We start from the raw sequence: 21,204 nt of genomic DNA, 5'->3' as shown, positions 1-21,204 counted from the left end.
ATTGTGTCACCATAATTATAGAAAATTATTTGAATTTCAAGAGTGGAGTGTCCACCCTGTATTATGGGAACACATGGGTAGAGACACAGACAGCACTGACCTGTGAGTTCATTACTTCTCATGTCCACTTTAATGGTCGTCAGTATTGATTGAGCGACTCATTTAATTAATTGTTAATATAAAAATATTGATTAGTAAAGCTTTATAAAATACTGTCCATTGTAATATTTTCCTGCAGAATTTAGTGTCAATGAAAAAATAAAAGTGAAATATTAAAAGCTGACAGGTTTCCTTCTTTATTTATTTAACCTGTATTTAACCAGGTCCCTTGAGATTAAAATATCATTTTCGAGGGAGACATGGGCCATGGTAGCACACCATTACGAGGTTAGAAAATTATAAAATAGAGCATGTCAAAAACAGAGAGTGACAACAGATACATAATACAAATACTAAATCCAGTTTAGTATAGCAAATAGCAATTGCACTGTTCAGTTACATAGTTTTTTTTATCAGAGCTTTAAAAAGATTTCAAAATCACTAAGCTGTAGTGTGTTCTGAAGGTCCTTCCATGACCAGAGTGCAAAATAGGAGATGTTCTATTCTACCAAATTCTTAGCAAATCCTGGCTATCTGATACCTAGTGGTGCAAAGATCATAACAGCTGTTGGCAAGAGACAGGATATTACAATTTGAAGAAGGTTTACAGTATGGCTTTGTAAATAAAAATATACCAATGCTACTCCTTAGGCTTAATAAAAGCCAGGAAACCAGATCAAGTACACATTGATGTGTGCAGGACAATGAGCTGGATATAAAACGAAGAGAATTGTGTTACAGAAAGTCAAGGCAGCACTAGCCTGCACAAGTGTTTTCCTAAATGCTAAATTCAGGTAGGCCCTGTTTCTACACTAGATTCTTAAAATGCACCCAAATACCCAAGTACTTGCAGGATGTTACTCTTTCAATTTGAATCCCTTTTATACCAAAGTAGCTTTTGGTACTGACATTTGTCATGACTGCATCCATGTATGCCTTGAGCTAGCTTCTCATTTAGAGTCTGTCTACCATAAAAAATATCAGTCTACTACTCGTGCCAATTATGAACTAAATACGACATGTTTGTGGGTTACGTTGTATTTGTTATTCAGCTAATCACCCAGACCATTAGAGCCAGACAAACTGCCTCTGCCAGACCAATTCCAGTCACTGAGCCGACTGCCAGACCTACATTGAGCCCCATACAGTAAAACACCAGGGGGATGCTTCCATTTTCAGTGCTAAATACATGTCTGCCAGTATTTGACACAATTTGCTATGGGCCTAAGCCCAAACAAATTCCCTAAAGACAAACAAACAAACCTCATGGAACAATAGCATGAAGTAAGGCAGGGGAGCCTTTTCCAGACGTGAATAACTACTGCTGAGCAGGGCACAGTGAGCCGAGTAGACTACATCACTGTAAGTAAAACAAAAAAAGGCTAAAACATGTAATACTTCTCAATTTCCTCTGTATTCAAAATAGTATAAAGCTGATCAATTACAGCTGCTACTGTACTGCATTTCAGAAAATCATTTTAGGACAATAAAGAACTGGGGAAAGCCCAACAGATGAGCTTTTCCCCATCCCATCCAAGTAGGGAAGATTTTGGAGAAAAGCTACTGCACGACATCCACCCACTTGTACAGTGATCTGAAAGATGAGCTGCGGTAAATTCTTACTGCTCTTGAGAGAGTAGTGGTGTGATTCGCTCTGGTTCTGGCCAGCCATATGCTGAATTCAGTCCCAAAAAACAGTCAGCTCACAGGAATCAGCCGTAACCCCCCCCCCCCCCCCCCCTTTTGTGCTGAGAATGTTAGTCAATCTCCTGCGTGCTACATTACTGCAAACGATTGTTTTTATTTTTCTCTACATTATAGTTTATGTATCTTAGATGGCAAGGTAAGAGATGATAAAATAAGAGCTTGAGAAATCAAACATTCTTATAATATTATTGGCTTGTATGCTGAATTCTGTTACAGGAAAACAGGCTGCAGTGCAGAGTTGTTATTCCACTGCCAGTGTGTTTGCTAAGGCTGAAAACTTCTACAGCTGCAGAGAGAAGAAAATGGGGAAGGCAGAATATAGGTCAGGCAGGTGGGGTTGAATTGGGTTCAGATGCAAGCTGTCTCCAGCGAGGGGGGATCTGAAGGGGTCTACAGGGTCTGACACAGGGGGAGGACAGGGTGGGATGTATCCGGTAGGAACAAGGCACTAAGCTTAAACAAAAACATGACAACAGCGTATGGTTTTTCTATTCAGTTAAAAATAATCTAGTCTTTTTTTTTTTTTTTTTTTTACTTTAAATGTTTATCCTGTGGGCAAAGGATGTTCAAATGACAGGTGGTGTTATTTTTTCAAGACCGTATGAAACTGTCCATGGAGTATACAGTAGTGTTTGTTTTAGTGCAGCACTGTCAGTATGTCAGTCAGTTTGAAAGCTGCTGATTTAATTTAATAAAAAGAGGCCATGCAGGAGGCAAAGACAAAATATTGCCAGTGGAGGTAAGAGAGTTGAGAGGTTGTAGGCTGAAACCATGTGTAGCCCTCTTTTCCTAAATTTCCTCCAACCAAATGAAGTCAGTTCTGTCATCCCAAAAGAGAGGAGACTCAGACAGGTAAAGATGCTACATTATGTATGAAAATATAACTGGCTTTCTCAAGAGGACAAAACCTTGTAAGCAATCAAAATACATATATATTTTTTTCATTGTTGATGTTTGGTTTAGGGGTTAACTAGTGCTTTTATTATGAAGTAAACAAAACCTCCCTGTCGAGTGCACTTTAAAAAGAAAGTGTGAATGAATTAACCTTATAAAGAACAAGAGTGGTATCATGGATATATGTGTGTGTGTGAGTGTGTGTGTGTGTGTGTGTGTGTGTGTGTGTGTGTGTGTGTGTGTGTGTGTGTGAGAGAGAGAGTGAATGAGTGTTTTTCAGATTGAAAAGCTTTGCACAAAGGGGCAGCAGAAGCAGTGGCCGCTCTGAGATTTGCAGAAAAAAAAACATGCACGTGTTCCCATGGGATCTCATTGCAAACCAGGAGTTCAAGTTTCGATTAGGACAACGAGGGCATTCCTTGAGATCTCCTTCTCGCTCCAAACACAGGACTTGTCCACATATGTGTATCAGAAACTTATGTTTTTTTTTTTATCTCAAATTTCCTTTTATCCTTTTATTTTATCCAATTGCTCAACTTCTTCTATGCATCATTCTTGCATGATCCCCAAAACAAGGACATGATCACACCTACAGTACTTGTCAAAGGTTTGGGCACACTTTCCCATTCACTTGAATGAGAAACTTGAATGAGAAAGTGTGTCCAAACTTTTGACTGGTACTGTATAATAACCAGCATAAACGATACATTTGCACGAAGCCTCTCAACACAGCGCAGACAGAAAGAGAAAGAAATGTTTATCCAGACGATGGGCCATAGTAAAGCTCTCCCCCCTCTAGAACAGACGACCTATAACATAGCCAGACAACACAATACACACTGTTTCCAACAAGAGCTTCCAACATCACTGTGAACCCAACTGTGCCTGGGTTTTCACTTAATGCTCAGCAAAATGTTCAAACCAGCACAGGGAGAATTCAGTTACGCTCTGTTAAATATTTTAAGAACTTGGGTCAGAGTATAACACAAAAACAATGATCATGATTCTAAATCAAGATAAATAAAATGTCACCTTAGTATGAAATGGTATATTGGAGAAAAAAAACAACCTTTAATAGAAATATGTGAGTAGTAGAGACATTAGCTACATCAAAGCACTTCTATTTAAACACATGTAAAGTCAGTCTAACGTTCAAATGTTTTTATTTTATTTTGATAAATTATCTGTTGATTGTTATCAAGCAATGCTAACATAGTTATGAAGATATCAACCTAATAAAAGATATAAACGTCGCCTTAGCCAAGTGGTTAAAACGCATACCACATAGCTGCAACGGCCCAGGTTCAATTCCGGCATTGGGACCTTTGTTCCATGCCAGATCCCTCTCTCACTCTACCCCATTTCTACACAGTCCTGTCAAACAAAGGCAAAAATGCCACAAAAAAGGTATGAAGGTTTATTATCCTTATAGTGTCTGTTCTTAGCTCTGTGCAATGGAGGTCTAAAGGTTTGCAGGTTTTCCATCCAACTGAACACCAGAGCTGCTGGTTTCACTTTCACTCATTATACTACAAAGCAGGAGATAATCAGAGAAAATTAGCAGCTATTGTGTTTGTTTACAGTGACACACACTTTTGGCACACAGAGCGCTGCACAGACGCTGTAAGAGCCACATAGGCCTACTGAATGTTGTTTATGGTCTCATTTATATTATTTATTGATTATTATATTGTGCACTTATATTGTAGGTGGTCGGCGTGTTCATTGCGGCTTGAGCGGAAGTGACAACATTATATTTGTTTGCTTCACCTGTTCGGTGAGCCTGGGAGCGAACACTTTCTGTTGACTGCCGCACTGACGCGCTGATTTCGACTCACAAAGTAACTTTACATTTGGTAACTGCAGTACAAGTTGTATTTTAAAGATTATTTTTTGGGGCTTTTCCACCTTTAATGGATAGGACAGCTAGGTGAGAACAGGGGGAGAGGGGGAAGACATGCAGGAAATTGTCACAGGTCAGATTCGAACCCTGGACCTCTGCGTCGAGGCATAAACCTCTATGTTTATGTGCACCTGCTCTACCCAATGAGCCAACCCGGCCACACTAGTTGTATTTTACGTGTGGAGGAATAAATCATTGCAATACAATCGTGAGCCCATCACAGTGTGTTTATGCATCTCTCAGTGTCCCTCGCAGCAGCACTTTGTTGGACTGCTTACAGCCGCAACAGACGCATCACTGGGTGCTCTGCCTTGCTGATCTGCCACATATAAAATGTAATGCTACCACACTGAGAATCACTATTGAGAGCAACAACAATTTAAACAAAAGGGTCTTGTGTTTCAGGTACACTTGTGAAAAAGCCTGCTGCCCACTAAAGTTACTGCTGTGTGTGACACTAAAAGCTGGACTAAGCGCTGTATTGGGAACAATGTTCCAGGTCCCAGACAGTTTAAGAGGCAATGAAACACTTGACTAGAGCACATCTCCCTTTCCCACAGAGCAGCTCCCTCTGGAAACTAGGAAGCCAAGGTGTTTTAACTTATGGTGGTATAACTGCTGTGACATTAAAAACAGAAGAGCTCAAAATGGTAGCAGGAGAGAGAGAGAGAGAGAGAGAGAGAGAGAGAGAGAGAGAGAGAGAGAGAGAGAGAGATACACTGATAGAAAGAGAGAGAGAGATGAGATAAAAGCACAAAATGAAATATGGGCATGATGTATTTGAAGGAGTAATACTTTTGGACCTTTCACAGCACAACTCACATATTTGTGGAAACTATAAATTCACACATATAACTTATGGCATGTAAGCCCATGTATATACAATATAATACAGCATGTGATGAGATATGGCTTTCTGGGTATGAAGGTAAATTATGTAATGTTTAAGAATGTGCTTTACAAAAAAATGTATCCAAGACTGCTTCTAAAGGTATTAATAAAAAGGCTGTTTCTTTAAACTACTAAATCAAAAACTTGAGCTTCACTTCCAATTTGATTCCACAGAGACTTTGGCTGGTATTTTGTAAACAACAGTGTGCAGACAGAAATGGCATGGCCTTTAAGAAGTGCAAACAGAGAAAGTGTTGCTAAAAACAAAGCTTATTATGGTGATGAATGTCAACAGTGAACATTTCAAAGCAGGGAATAATTGCTTCAAGTTGAGCGTAATTGGTTCCTCTTTAATCTACGCTCTCTCTCTGCTGCTTCCATTTTACAGTTACCAATTAAAACACAGTTGTTACTTTTGTTAGTGCTCTTTCTGTAAATACTACAAGTGGAACAATGATCCAGGAAAAACCTTATTTGTTATTTTTTCTTCCACCTCATCTCCTGGTTTTGCTCATGGTAATAAGTACTGTAGGAATCTTTTTCTTACCACGGTGAAAAAGTCTGAGCTTAGTGCAGAAACTTCTTTGACCTTTTGCTCAATCTGCTTTCATTTAGGGGCTGTTGGAGCACTTACTATGCTGTCAACAGTGATGTGTTACTGTGACAACCTTTGTATTTATTTATTTCCTTGCTGTTAGCATGGCTGAAAAGACATTTTCTTCATTTGTTTTTAAATAGATTGTCTCAAAAAAAAGTTTTTTTTCAAAACTTGAGTGGAAGATTGAGGGTCAAAGACATTGAGAGCATCTTAAATGTGTATATTAAAAATATGTACATTTAAAAAAAGAGAAATAACATTTTACAACCCCATGAGACCTCTGCAGTTTGACAAACAACATTGCTTGTCAGTATGAAACCTTTGCTCAGCTTTTAAGTAAATATTTATGACTTTAACACCTATTTTGGAAAGCATATAACTATTCTGTGTTGAATTAAACATTGCATCTGTGTTTATTTAATTTCTAAAATGACCAATGACCATGCTTATTTCAAAATGAATGAATATCTCTAATGAGAACTTTATTACCTTTTTGGCCCCTGTGTGTTTGCAGCACTGAGTGTAAGGATTACAGGAGGACCAGATGTATAGGCACCTCTGAAAAATTCACCTCACACCCTTTCCCACTGATGGTGTGATAAAGGCATACAAGCTTTCCCTTGGGCCAAAAACGCACGCCTCCAAGGAGCTAGGTCCAGGTCTGGAAGCCCTCCGAGCCAGGTGTGAGGGGCTCGGAGAGGGGGCCAGACCCCAGCCAGAAAATACCCACATCACTGAGGGAGCACTAACGGGCCACAGACACCTCCAGGGCTTTGAGAAGATGGAATGAAAACGTGAGGAGAAAAAAAAGTGAGATGGTGTAGATTGTTGAGAGAGCTTCAAGAACTACCATTTACAATGACGGCAATGTTCCAGAGAGCTAAAGCTGGGAACCTGCTCTTGTAAAATGCATGCAGACTGGTGTGCACGTGTGACGGGCCTTTTTCATCTACAAATGAACCAAAAGATTGATTTTTATCCACAAAAGAGAACAAGATTGTTTTGTCGGGTTTTTTTTAATGCACACCAGACAGACGGGTTCAAGGCTGCATTCCTATTTCTCCTTTTTTTTTTTTGACTGGCCTCAACTTGAAAGACATTACAGTAAAAGAAACCCACTTTAGAAGTGATCAATGCTTTATACCAAAAGCAATTACTGTTGTTGGTTCTCTCGCTGTCTTTCTCTGCACATGTGAAGCTTTCAGGCATCTAATTTACTCGCCTCCTGGGAATCCTTATGACATAGCTCCTCTTGGAAGTCATCGACAGTAAAGCAGCCAGATCTATATACATTTCTGACCTGTGCATCTGCGTTCCAGCACATGCTCGACTTGTGTTCTCCAACACATGGCTCACAAGGGAGCGTGCTCTGCTACACTTCACATATCCTCAGCTGGTCAGGAGAAATTAGGTCAGGAGTTGAAACAGGTGAAAAGGGTTTTGGGAGATTGGTAGTTTGGTTTAGTTTCTCTTGGTGATGTAGAGATACATGAGGGGAAACTGCGGAGTCTGCAGAGATGGAGCGATAAATGAGCACATGAAAGAATAAAGAAAGTCCCAAAGAACCGCACTGACACAGATGTTTTATCTGAATTCTCTGGGAGGTAAAGGGAAAAAAGGACAGCACAATAAGGAGGAGTGAAACAATATGAGAAGTGGTCTCATCATTCACAGCACAATGACACTACTGTAACAACTCTTACATGTGGTAACTCTGAAGTTTCGAAAACTCTATCGTTCTCATCCTCTGACTTGTTTTGGGCATTTACCCCATGTGATTTATCTGTCTGAGTGAGGGACCAGGACAAGTTCAGATAAAGCATCAAACATTAAACATCAGAGCCTCTAGAGGTAGTCCTGGCGGGGGTCATATTCATGTTTATAACTTGCCCAGGGGTTAGAGAGCAAGCATTCACGAACTGCCGTGAGACCGGGTTGAAATAAGTTAACATGAGCGAGGTAACAACTGATTGAAATATGCACACCAAATTATGAGGGTCAAGTACACTGTGACTACTTTTAGCAAGGGTTAATGAAGAAATATTATTGCCCAATGCCAAATAAATTGTAGTCTTAAATGGAACCTTTCACCACAAAAGGATTCAAGCTTATGCGTTTGTGTCTACGTTTACATTAAGTACTGTACATAAAAAAAAAAAAAAACAATTAACTAATGACGTACTGGCTGAGGTTGAATAAATAGAAATGCAACACATTTTCATGAAAAGATGAGGTTACACATGAAAAATGAAAATGAAAGAAAGCAAAGAGAAAAAAAGGAGGGGAAATTAGTTTTATGATCTGCAATATCCTGCCAGAACTTTTATTAGCCACTTAAGCATGTGTGACCTGCCCCCTCACAGCAGGCTGTTAAATGCTAGTGACCTTGCAGCGAGTGCTATGAATCCCTTGTTCCTCTAGTATCCCTGAACGCACTGCCCCTCCCCGACCTTAACACACATGATCTTTCACCTTACCGATATGGGACAGATAAATTAACCAGCTGCTAAACTTGGCTTACTTCTACATTATCTGTGTCACATGTTTCAGTTTGTTTATACGCCTTAGGTGTGTGAGTGTGAGAAGGTCATCAAGCACAATCATCAATTTACATGGTGTATGTAAACACATGTGGTTCTGGATAGGTTTATGGAAAGAAAAGTGTTACAGGATTGATTAATAACATCCTCGATTAGCATGTGTTGTAAATTGAGGTGTGAGAAGGTTGAGTGGAGGAGGAAAGTACGCTGTGAGTTTACTGGTGAAAAGTTGCTGTTCTGCTGTGGACGTACCCCTGAGGATGTAATTCTGGTAGTTCTGGTCGGCTTCAGCGCCCACTTTTATCAAACACGTCAGTCCTTCCGCCACAACAAACTCGTGCACCAGGTCTTTGTCATCCTGGAAAGAGGTCAAGGAGAAAGAGGGGAATATTCAAGAGCTGTCACACATCATAGACAGAGCCAGAGACTACATTGTTATGTATTTTAAACAATTATATTTGATGGATTTAGTTACAACTTCCACCACATAATTGTCCTCAGAGTGATGTAAACCCTTTGAGTGCATGAACGTTGGTTGCAAATCATAGACTAAGAATAACAGCGCGTGCAGAGAAATAATGATCTGGGACCTTTTGTTTAATAGCTCACCCAACTATTTCCAATTACTTAGAAAAGTTTTACGTGATAAAGAAATAAATCAACCCCCAAAACAACAGCAGGAACTGTTGAGATGATTTATGCTGACCTTAATGTTCACAAATTATACATAATGTCTTATGCACAGAGTGGACAAATTACTTGTCATGCTTAAAGCAGAAAATGTAATGCAAAAAAGAAACAAACGAGTGGAGAGAACAGGTACTTAGACTTCTTTATGCGATGTAGCATTCGCCAGAGCGCATGAGCACATTTCTCAATTCAGCTTTTACAAAATCTTCAGCTGAATAAACATATCTATAATCTACTTTTTTACATTTAGTTATAGCTACTGCAAGTGCAATGAGCAACACAATCTGCTTACAGTGTGTTCAAATTCCTGTTGCTTTGGCCTCCCCACTTCATCCCACATTTTCTCCTCGGTGACAAAACCACCTGCATCTCTCACACCTGTCGATGACTTTGTTATTTAAGACTCACACATGCACACTGCACTACTGCAATGCAGTAGTGATAATACTGATAAGTTATAGGCCTACTGATCTCAGGCCAGGTGGTTATTTTATTCCACAACAAGAGTAATCAACATTCTCTACAGCAGAAGCCCCACAAAGCCATTCATAGTGTATAAAGTGAGGTATTCTAATCTATTCTGGGCCTGCATCAATGTCTGTTGCTCTCTTTTCCATCTAACTGTGGGTTAACCCTCCCCCTCTATGGCCGACTGCCCGCCAGGCCAGCCCAGCCCAGCCCAGTGTGTGAAGTATGACCAGACCTGAACACTCCACAGCTGCCACGAAGGCAGACTCGCCGCAGCTCAAGAAAACAATGCTGTGTACGAGTGTGTGTGTGCATGTGTGCACACTACATATAGTTCTTGCATGTTATTGTGTGTACGTAGCCAGAGCATGGCAGAAGATACTTAACATACTGACAAACGCTGCATTCTTGAAAATGAAAATGCCTATTAAAACATGAAACGCAGTGGAATTCACTGCATGTTGTGAGCTGGAGATTTTAAAAAGATATTTTTTTAGAATCCAGCAAAAACTAAGAGAGAGAAATAATTACCTGAAAAATCTGCTTGAGGGAAAAGAGGGCTCTCCGCAGCTCCCGTCCAGTTGAATTGTAGAGTTTTTCTATAAAAGAAAAAAGGAAAAAAGTGGAAAAATCAGCTGACAGTCACACACGTGGTGATATCATTCTATTATGTTGTCATACAAAAAGTGAAGAAATGAAATGGACAAGAGACTAGAATCATTGTGACTTCTCTTGAAAAAATAAATTGCCTGTCTACTAGTGTTTTCATGTATCACTTGCATGATGTTCCCATGACAAACTAAAAATTCTGCGCCATGCACACATCATTGGCAGCAATTAACCTGAGTAGATAAATGTGAAAAATGTCCTGCAAGAGGAACATGGATAGCACAGTAGGAGCAACTCAGAGCACATCTGTGGAGAGTTAGTGAACAGTGGATGTTTCCTGCTGACAAAGCCATATCTGTAGCTTCCCATAATACAAAGTCAAGCAGAAACTTAAGCCAATAGCCACCACAATGGCTAAGAAACAATGCACCCATTAATCAGTTATGGAAACACCACAGAGTACTAAAAGAGAAGATATGATGGATGACAGATGCTTGTGATGGAGGCGGACATCTCATCGCAACTACTTTGACAATCATTCACCCTGTGTGTGCAGTCTGCAGAGTCTGCCATGGAGTGGCAGCGTTGAGCCCAATCCTTGTAGCTCACTCATCACTGCTGTGTGAACTCTCTCTGACTCAGCAAAACCTGCTGCTGCAGATACAGCAGCATACAGTACAGTACAGTTTGGTCCAGTGCAGTGCAGTGTAGTGCAGTACAGTTTAGTACTCTTTCTGCTTCTGTCACTGTATGTTCTTTTAATTCACCCATTGCTTTTTATTGTGATGCTAAATGTCATTTTTGTTTGCCTTTGACAGATACTTTCTTGCTTGAAGGCATGATCAGCAAAGATCTGACAGGAGACTGGCATGTACACAAACAGACATGAACACAGTGAGGCAGTTTCTTTCTCTCTCTCTCTCTCTCTCTCTCTCTCTCTCACACACACACACACACACACACACACACACACACACACACACACACACACACACACACACACACACACACACACACACACACACACACCCTACATTAAGCACTTTGCAATGTGGCTCTAGTCTGTTTGTTGCACCACTGCAGCAGTTTTAGTCCTGATCAGACAGGCAGGGCTTATCACTGCTGGTGCATGAGTGAGTTTTAGTTAGAAGTTGAATACCCAAACATGCAACTGAGAGAAGCAAATAAGCACACACACACAAATGAGTTGTGCCCATGAGCTCCTTGTCTTCACAAACAGCTGCCACTGATTCTATTCTAAAGTGTGAGAAAGAACATCGATGAGTGTGTGATTCAGAGCAACAGGCCTCTATTCATTATTGTTTATTCAGCTGATGATCTGAGAAAAAAAGAGAAACAAAGGCATAAACAGGGTGTGTGTTGCCAGTCCTGTGGGCAAAACATATGCTAGTTGTAGACACTGGACCAAACAGAGTGAGTACTCGTGGTCTGATGTCTTTGGGTGCATTTCCAGTGACACACAGCATTCACAACATAAAACACAACTCATAAAACATCACACGCAGTGACAGCTTGTACATATGGAGGCCCACTGAGACAACTATCATGCAACATCAGAAAATCCAACCCCTGTGTGAAAAAGATAATTTCGGAGAGAACATGTCAACACAACAAGCTAGTTATTTAAAAAAAGTAAAAGAAATCTCTCAATCTATCTTAATAATGCTAAATATGAGTCAAACTTTGGTTTGGTTAGATTCCTGGGTTAAAACTTGCTGCCATATGTCATCACAGGGTAAAGTTGTCCACAGTAGTGTAACTCTACACACTTATTACCACATATATTATTGGTGTAATTCACTCTACCTTCAGACAGACAAGACATTGGAGATCCATCTGTAATGCAGACAACCTGGGAGTGGGCCATATGTGGTTTAAAGGCTCCCATTTGATGAGGTTGTGTGGTGCAATCAAACACCTCACATCCAGTTCCAGCAGAGTTTCTTATCTTTAGAAGATGTCTTGTTTTTAATTTATGACTCTGATGGTATTTGGTATGATTGCAGCTGAGCTCCAAATGTTTTGTGCACTCAGTACACTCCGTACATGGCTCCGATGCATGATGAGCAGATGAGTATTGGTCTTTTACAGAAGAGTCCCAGCCAGTCAACTGGCACTAACATTCACAAAGAATAAATCTCTACAAGTCCAGAGGTATTACGAGGGGAAGCTGTGCGATGTTGGTGATTTGTGTCTTTATAAACAACAGGAAGGAACTGTGACCGGGCCTTTTAGGCTTTGGCCCCCCTAGCTGTGGAACTCCCAGTCTGAGCATCGCAGGTTTGCAAAGTCAGCATCATCTTTTAAATCTCCTCTCAAAACTGACACAAATTTGTAGTTGCATCTTTCTTTTATTTTATTCACTCCTTTTTAAAACTTCTAAATCTATTTTATAATCATCGTCATTGTGGTAAAGCAATGGTTAAAGTGACATATAAATAAATAATAATAAATCAAAAAAATTACATTCAGTTTTATTGCTATAAAATGTAGAAATAGCAAAAACAAACAAAAACACCATTTACTTTTAATGCCTCCAGTGCTTTTACTGTATGCAGAAGTGTGATTGCTCTGGTCAGTCATTTTCAATGTATCTAAAATAAATTACATTGAATTTATTTTATATTTATGGTAATACAGATTTATATAGTCTGAGCTCATGTCTGTGGATGATTATATATCATGTAAAAAGCTGCCAAAGCTTTTTAACTACAGTACTACACCCTCCTCTGGTCAAGGTATAGGGCCACATCCATTGCCCTCTACCTCAGGAAGATGACTCAGAGTTTAGATTAGGGATCCCTAAACAGAAAAGCTCTCTGATCACTGGAGCGGAAAGCCAGAAGAAGATACTCTGGGTTATCACACCTTCACCATACAAAGCAAACTTGATTTGTGGTCCGACTTCAACCCAAGTCTTGAATCAGCGAGCTCTTTTTCTTCTCAAAGTCGTAACTCCACTTCCTCACGGACACTGAATGTTAATCAGTCAACAGATAAATCACACACAGCACTGTTGAACAACCAGTGATGCCCCCAGATCACAGCACAGCAGCACAGCATTGATGCATCAGCACCTGGGCTGCCACTGGGATTAAATAAATCCCATGAGCATGTTTCATTTGTGTATGCGTGTGTGTGTGTGTGTGTGTGTGTGTGTGTGTGTGTGTGTGTGTGTGTGTGTGTGTGTGTGTGTGTGTGTTTGTGTGTCAATCAGTCACAGCATAGCAGAGAAAATTCTTCCATGCAGTTCCACTGCCATTCACCTCAGTAAAACTGTCAGAAAGTTATTCCTGCCCAACACTAAATGAAGCCCATCTGCAGGAACAGAGAGTTCGTTCCCTGTCCCTGTCCACAGTCCACACACCGATGCATCGCCCAGAGGCCCATCTCTAATGAGAAATAGCTCAGTGGAGATTAGTTCCATACCATTTGGCACAAATATGCACCCAAAAGTAAGGGACTTCTGCATTTCCCTCTTCAGAAAAAACAAAACAAGGCACACTTTTATTCAGAGGAAATGTTTGTGAACCCCAACTCTCATAGCCTCTATTCAACTGAAACCCTGAAACTTCAAAGTCAATAGCTCACTACATTTGTCATAGTTTGTCATTGGGCCAAGGCAAACCCAGGGCTAGAAGAAACAAAGGAAGATATGACAGATAACACATGGTTTAGGCACATGTATCTCTCCACTGTCTGACCTTGATATTCTCTTTTGTGTCAATAGCAGTTCACACTAAAGAGACAGCTAACCATGTTGCCAATTATCTTCATACAACAAAACAAGACGGTTAAAAAAATGCATGAGTGCAGCTGAGGTCAAGCAGCCCGTTTTTTTCCTGTCATCTTTACATTCCCCTCAGGCTTTTACTGACAAGAACTTGACAGGGAAATGACTCAACAGAGTGAAAGTGTTGTTTTTGATGCCTACATTAATGTACCATAGGGATAGAGAGCAGCTGTTTTCACGTTTTCTCAGCTGGAATAGCTACAGGGATGTAATGGTCTCGTAATTATAACAATCATAAAAGTAGTAGCGGAATTTCTATAATCATCAGGAATGTGCTTAACTACACGGAGAGAAGAGCGGGGAGAAAACCTGCTGTAGGGCCTGGTGCATTCAGACAGGCCGGGACTTCATGGATGGTTGTGTTTCTGCCGGGAAGACAACTTTTAGAAACAAATTTGTCATGTGCTGCTTCAGACACCTTCGGATTCTTTGTGTCAGTGCCAGCACATTCCAGTAATTGTTTTGCGTGAGTAATTGGTCACTTTTTTTAAACTCTGAATGCCAATCTCAACCCAAGACCCATCCCTACCACTCAATGCTAGACAACTAACAAATTATTTGAAAAAAAAAGTTTGCCAATAAAACCACTAACCCTTCCCATTTTCCATCTGCAAACACGTCTACAGCAACATGCTAAGCTACTCATCTGTTTGCATGCCTTTGTTTCCAGAAAGTGCCATAAAATGAAAAGGATGACTACCACTGCTCATGCTTCGCGCTGCAGGCAGAACACATAAACCACATCCAAAGCACAGCCAGGAAACCACAAAGACCCCGCTGGGCAGGACAACCTCGCACACACTGCTGTAAATTAAACTGTTTGCTTTCAGAAGTGGAGCTGTCAGACAAGAAGCTGAAGGGGAGGATCCCCAGCATCGTATTGGGGAATATCTATACAACTGTCTTACAATCACAATCAAATCAACTGCTTTCATGTGGAATGCAGGGATGATAAGATTGAAAAGACTACAGTATGGTATGAGACCATGAAACATTTGCTAACAAGCTGGGAGGAAACAGCGAAAAACCCACATCGCCCACTTAGCCAACCCCTACTGTTGCAACTAGAAGGCTAAAATAAGTAGAAAACAAAAACATTGAGAGTTTCTTTAGAGGACGTAGGGTAGAGAAAGGCTAACAAGTTGTATAGTATCATTAACATTTGACCTGCTTAATGCCAAAGCTTTATTTTGGTCATGATAGAGCGATAATTGCCTTTCCTCTCACCCTGTCTCCTGCCTCCCGCAAGCATGGTCCAAGCCCAGAGAAGTAAAGGGAGTGAGAAGAAAACTTCACAGAGTACAGGTGGATTCTGGGTTGGATGTGTTTCTGTGTAGCTTTATAGAAATAAAGGTCAGTGTGTGCTGCAAAGTTCTGGTCTAGTCAAAGCTGGACCTTAACAGTGGAGCGCCCTGCCCATGTCTGCATTTAGCCCAGTCTCAGAGCCCGTTCCACTGGTCAGTAGAGGCCACAGACTCTGCGAGAGGTGACAGTGGTCAGACTGAGCTCAGACAAACTGTAGCCATCTGGGAGACCACAGTGTCGTGTGTGCCAGCACCGCCACATCACTGCCTGCCATCCTGTGTTAGGATAAAGGGACCCATCTTTCATTTTTGTCCCCTGGTACTGTCGTGAGAAACCTTTGAGTTTACAGTAAGTGTAATGGCCCTCTGCAGTCATGAAACACAGCAGCACAACAACATCAACAACAGTGCTTCCTTCTCATTTTTTCCTTTCCTCCTTTCTCACTCTGTAAGGGAAATCTACTGTTCTAACTTTTATGAAGAGAAAACACAAGTAATTAAGGTGGACCTCCCAAAATGTGAATCGGCTCGTAACATGCTACTTTGTGGACCGGGGCTTCGTATGATCTTTTTTTTTCCCCCTTTCCCCCTGAATAAAAACACAAGGTGAATGATAGGTCAATAAAAGCAGATTATAACACTCAGCTGGAAATCATCACGCAGGAATGCAGGTAAGAATGAGATCACTTTCAATGTATTTAGGTTTTGAGTGCAACCGAAAAGTGGATCAAGACAATTATATGGACAATGTGTGTGGGTGTGCATACGTGTGTGGGGGGGTGTAGTGTACACACTGCAAACAGGCAGTTTACAAAGTGCACAGAAGGATAAGGACATTAATTAATTTGTTCCTGTTGCCTGGAGTTTATTAAAATGCTTTGGAAGTTGTGATGGAAGACATATGGAGATGATGGTTTAGATTTGAGAAAAACTGAGTCAGGCCACACAGACTACAGAAGCCTTTGTCATTGGAAGCAGGCCTCACAGGAAGGCCTGGATGGACCCACAGGGCGTGAAAGTCTCTAAGTAGACAAACACTAATGCATGGGACAAGATCAAAATCATCAAAATAACTAATAAATCTGGGCTTAATCTAGTGATGAGAACACACAGTGCATGACTGTAAAAATTACAGTCAAATGCGTGCTGCCTTTTTGTGTTTTGCATTTAATATAGATCATTAATATAGATCATTTCTATATGAGGTTCACAATAAAATATGTATGTACACATCCTTTCTACTATGTTAATGACTGTGTTATGAACATGCAAATAAACCACGCTAATTCATTTTGATTCGATTTCCTTCACGGATGTTGTACCTGGACTTCCTCTGCCCATTGTGCGGAGAGCACGGTGTCCAAAATCTCACGGGAGCAGTGATGAGATTGGGTTTCTGGGCTGTGACATTCTATCCTGGCAGAGACATTTGATACCGAGGCATGCCACAGCTTAGTTCCAATAAACACAAAACCTACCCGCAGAGCTCAACAGCACTTAATGTCTCTCAGTGGAAATGGGGAAATTGGATTGTTGTGTTTATTGATGTGTTTACATAAGACTTTCATTGTAAGTTTATGTTTTTGTCAGTCAAAATAATTCTTCTGGAAGGCAGCAGTGGCATTTGCCTTTTCAATTGGAGGAGGTAGTTTGGAGCAAAGACCTACTGTTTAGCCTCATACATGTTTTCATTTTTCTTGAGAGGTTGAAAATGTTCTGCAGAGCACTTAAAGGGCATCAGAGGCTAATTATCTCCTGGTAAGTCTCTTCAATAAAATGGTACGCTAACCAGCCGTCAAGATGCTATCTGGCGCTGTCAAAGAGAAACAGTAGAGGAAAGCGAGGGTGGAATCTGCAGAATTCCAGACGAGGAGAGGGACATGACAGCAAGGCCAATGTGAGGACAGACAAATCTTTCATTAGTGCCTGCCTGTCTAATGAGTCATTCCTTAGCTACCAGGTGGGGTGACCCTCACTAGAGCCCCCCCCCTCTGCTTTTGTAGCCCACTGCCCCCCTTTCACCTCCTCAGCAGGGCTTCCCCACACTTGCCACAACTGACACAGCTAGGTAGTGGAGCGGAGAGCCAGGTAAAGGCATGTACTCATTCAGCAGTCCAGACAAAAGCCTGACACAGATATAAACTAGGGGATCGACAACTGAAGTGGGTCTAGTTAAGGGTTGGTGACAAGGACAGCTGTAACATAGATAAAGTCAAGTTAAGGTAACTTCTGACAGAGGTAAAGCTGGTCGCTAGTATTATTTCTGTGATTCTGCAGGTGAATGCTCCTCTAACAATCTTTGCATATAAGTTTGGAAGGAGGTTGGATCGAGGCCGTTCCCCATGTGTTGCTTGGCAGCTGCTTCAGCCAAACAGCTTTTCTTACTGCAGTAAAAACAGCCACATAGATGCAGAAGAGTAAGATTTCAAAACTCAGTCGAAATATATTCCCCTACTGTCACATGTGCGCACATATAGGTCTTTTTTTATTTGGGGATTTTTTTAATCTTTTAATCTATTAAAGACAGATCCACAAAGCCAAGTGCTTTTCTCAATTGATGCTTTATGATCCTTAAAATCAAAAATGTTTCACTTCATGTACTGCAATTAATTGGGATTTTTGTAGGGTTGGAAAATATTCTCAACGACCTCAGTGACTCCTGCCTAACCTACTTCATCCCCCTCTTCCTCTCTCACTCCTCTTGGCTGTCTCTCTGCCTCTGTCTTACTCTGCTCCCTCCTATTCTTAACAACCTGACACGTGGGGGAAATGCACCAGTGCAAACGCTGTCCAATAAACACAGTTGTGCTCAGACCACATCTATTTCAGATTCTGCTCTCGGAATAGAAAGCAGACAGATGTGGAAGCACACACATCTGTGACAGTACACCATCGCATTTCCATACTGGCCAGTGGCCACACTGTGACTGCACTTAATAGAAAAGAGATGTAAAAAAGTTCTCCCATCTCACAGTCTTTCTCACCTGGGTTGTACATAGGCTCCACTGCAGTCTCTTCTTTCTTTTCTTTTTTCGTTTTTCCAATTTCTGCCAGGGTAAAATGTGTTTCCTCCTGACTGATGAAGAAAAGGACCTCTGGCACCTGTCTGTCAGTGGTTTAAGTCAACCTGACATCCAGTCTAATAAGAGCAGCCCCCTGTCATCAGTGTTGCACCCAACCCATAATGACCCAAGGTAATTACTTCCACCAGTCAGAGACAGATGGACACTTAAAACATATTTGACAGGGAAGAGAAGTCCACTGAAAAAAACATATCTTCAAATTTGGGAATTTCAAATTTTTCACATAAGTTGAAAGATTAAGTGTTCCTTCACGACACAACAGACTTCTCCTACCTCTTAGGTTAAATACACCATAAAAACCAATGTCACAAAGCCTGACATTTTGGAGATCCATGATTTTCACAGAAAAGCATGTGTTGCAACTAGACATATGACTTACAAAGGGAACATGCAGTATTTGCTACATTTCAAAACATCTAGAAGCTAACTTAACTGGCTTCTGAACAAAATGAAATTGCTGAAAACCTGTAAGAACAGGGCTCTGAGTTATCCAGAAATAAAGTTTGTATGAGGAAAATGAAGCAGAGGATTTTACAAGTATGGACAATCCTCACAGAGTTATGACGACAGAAAGAAAAAAAAAAGACCAAGCACTCTTTCTCTCACGTACTGTGTAATACAGTATGTTCAAACACTACTCATTTCTTGGCTGTGTGAACTTCAGGCCATTATCTTTGATCCAAATCCACAATCAGACTGGCACAGACATTACCTACACTACAATCATCAAACAAGCTAGCGCATGAGTTGATTTTTATAGTGTGTGTGTGAGTTTTCCCTTTTGGGTCTGGCCTTCAAAGTCTTCATAGTGCAGTGATTTCTAATAAATCCATGGAGGACAAGACTGTGGAATGAGCTTTATCAGAACACTGTAGCGCTTTAATTGATATGAGTGGACATAGAATGGGGCACAAATGACGCTGTAGTGATCTCTGATCATAAACACGTTAGACTCTTCTGGTGTTGCATGAGTGCTCTGTCATGTCAGATTGTTGCACCTTGGCACTGGCTTTGCCGAGCTGGGTATGAAGTGTGATCTGACTGCTGACAGGTGGCAGAGCTTGGAAGAAAGGTCAGTCAGCACTATTATTGACAACCCAAGAGGCAAGATACAATGGACTTATTTGAAAAGTATACTGTAATTAGAAAGGCATGATATTTGTGCTTATGATAGACTTAGATCTGGCACTATAAATATCAAACATGAGATGTAATTCCAATCCAATCTAAATTGAAAAACTTGACTGGTTTCTTCTGGATCAGAGGAGACAGTTTCACCCTGAATTGTTAATTATCTCTGTTGTCAAGGAGGTGTTTTTTTTGGATACAGACACTCAAAGGATCGAAAGACATGTTTTGTCCTCTGGGGCCAACCTGTTTGCCCAACTGGAACAAATTCACAATCAACATGACTGACTGCCCTGTCTTCAAAATCTTACTTCACAATGCCAAATGACCGATGTGTTCGCTGTTCAGATCAGAAATGTCTCACTCATGTTAGCGTTGGCAGAAAGGGCTTTAATATTAGCTTGGCACATCAAATGAGTACAGTCAACAACCACCTATTAGCATAATAAAATTGTTTTTTTTCGTGTGGACCTAGATTAAACTTCTCGCTGACTGACTTATACAAACTGATGGTGGATATTAGACAATCACTTGTTGTTCAACATGTAACTCCTGGCATGAAAAAGTGATTTCTACAGCTACATTTTAACACCTCAATATGTAGCACTAATGCCATCAGAGGCACGTTGTAAAGTTACCAAATCAAAGAGAACACAATGCTTGTTTCTAGTTGCTGTACAGTGCTAAGAAAAATGTATCAATATCTCAAATATTCAAGCATGTCAACCTCCCTGTCATCTTATCGGGCAGGGTCAACTGTCATTTTTCTCCAGTGTCACTGGGCCTCATAGCACCCCTGACATATTTCGACTGATCTGAATAAATACGGTAAGTACCCAGGATCACTGTACCACACCGGGCCTGTCTCGGAGAGGAAAGCTCAAATCCATCAAACTCTGACACACTCACACTCACAGCAGACATTAATCCATATCATGATGAAAGGAGATACAGAATGACTCCACAAATCTGAGATAAAACGCAACAATAACCCTTTGATAGATATGAGTGCCCTTTGTAATCTCATGTTACCCAGTGGAAATCAACAAGAGATGGGCTCATATATTGCAGTACTCCTTGTCTACATTTTTCACTAATACGCTGGGCCTCTTCCTCATCATTCATCTGTCTGTGTGAGGGTATCTACTGAATTTTCCAAACAGTGCTGTTTGACTGTGTGGAGGAAACCAAGGTCTTTCTACCATGCATAAACCTCAATGAGCTCATTTAACCATGGCCTGTATTGTTGGGTTCAGCTATGTTGATGAAAAACAGTTCAGACTAAATGTCTACAATAGCACGAGTTTCCTAAATGAACTTTTTTTGGAGTCACAGAATATTTAGGAAATATTCCATCTTCCATCTCCTTCGTCCGCTTATCCGGGGACGGGTCGCAGGGGCAGCAGCTAGAAAATATTTTATACAACAAATCATATTTCTATTATATAAAGGGAGAACTTGAACTGAAAAAGAACA

At 40.7% G+C, this 21,204-nt stretch overlaps 1 protein-coding gene across 5 annotated transcripts in view; it reads right to left on the bottom strand.

The window, feature by feature from the left end:
• The window catches only part of fhod3b (formin homology 2 domain containing 3b), a 94,078-nt gene that overhangs the window by 30,932 nt on the left and 41,942 nt on the right, over positions 1-21,204 (bottom strand). For all 5 annotated transcript variants that reach the window (XM_031298965.2, XM_031298966.2, XM_031298967.2 and 2 more), the window contains exons 4-5: positions 10,322-10,389; positions 8,885-8,990 (exon numbers count right to left, since the gene is read on the bottom strand). In XM_031298965.2, coding sequence (XP_031154825.1) covers positions 8,885-8,990; positions 10,322-10,389 — 174 coding nt within the window. The remainder of the gene's footprint in view (positions 1-8,884; positions 8,991-10,321; positions 10,390-21,204) is intronic.

This window comes from Sander lucioperca, chromosome 10, assembly GCF_008315115.2.
Source record: "Sander lucioperca isolate FBNREF2018 chromosome 10, SLUC_FBN_1.2, whole genome shotgun sequence".
Lineage (NCBI taxonomy): Eukaryota > Metazoa > Chordata > Actinopteri > Perciformes > Percidae > Sander > Sander lucioperca.
The sequence above is the reverse complement of the archived record's forward strand: the minus strand, read 5'-3'. Positions and strand labels throughout refer to the sequence as shown.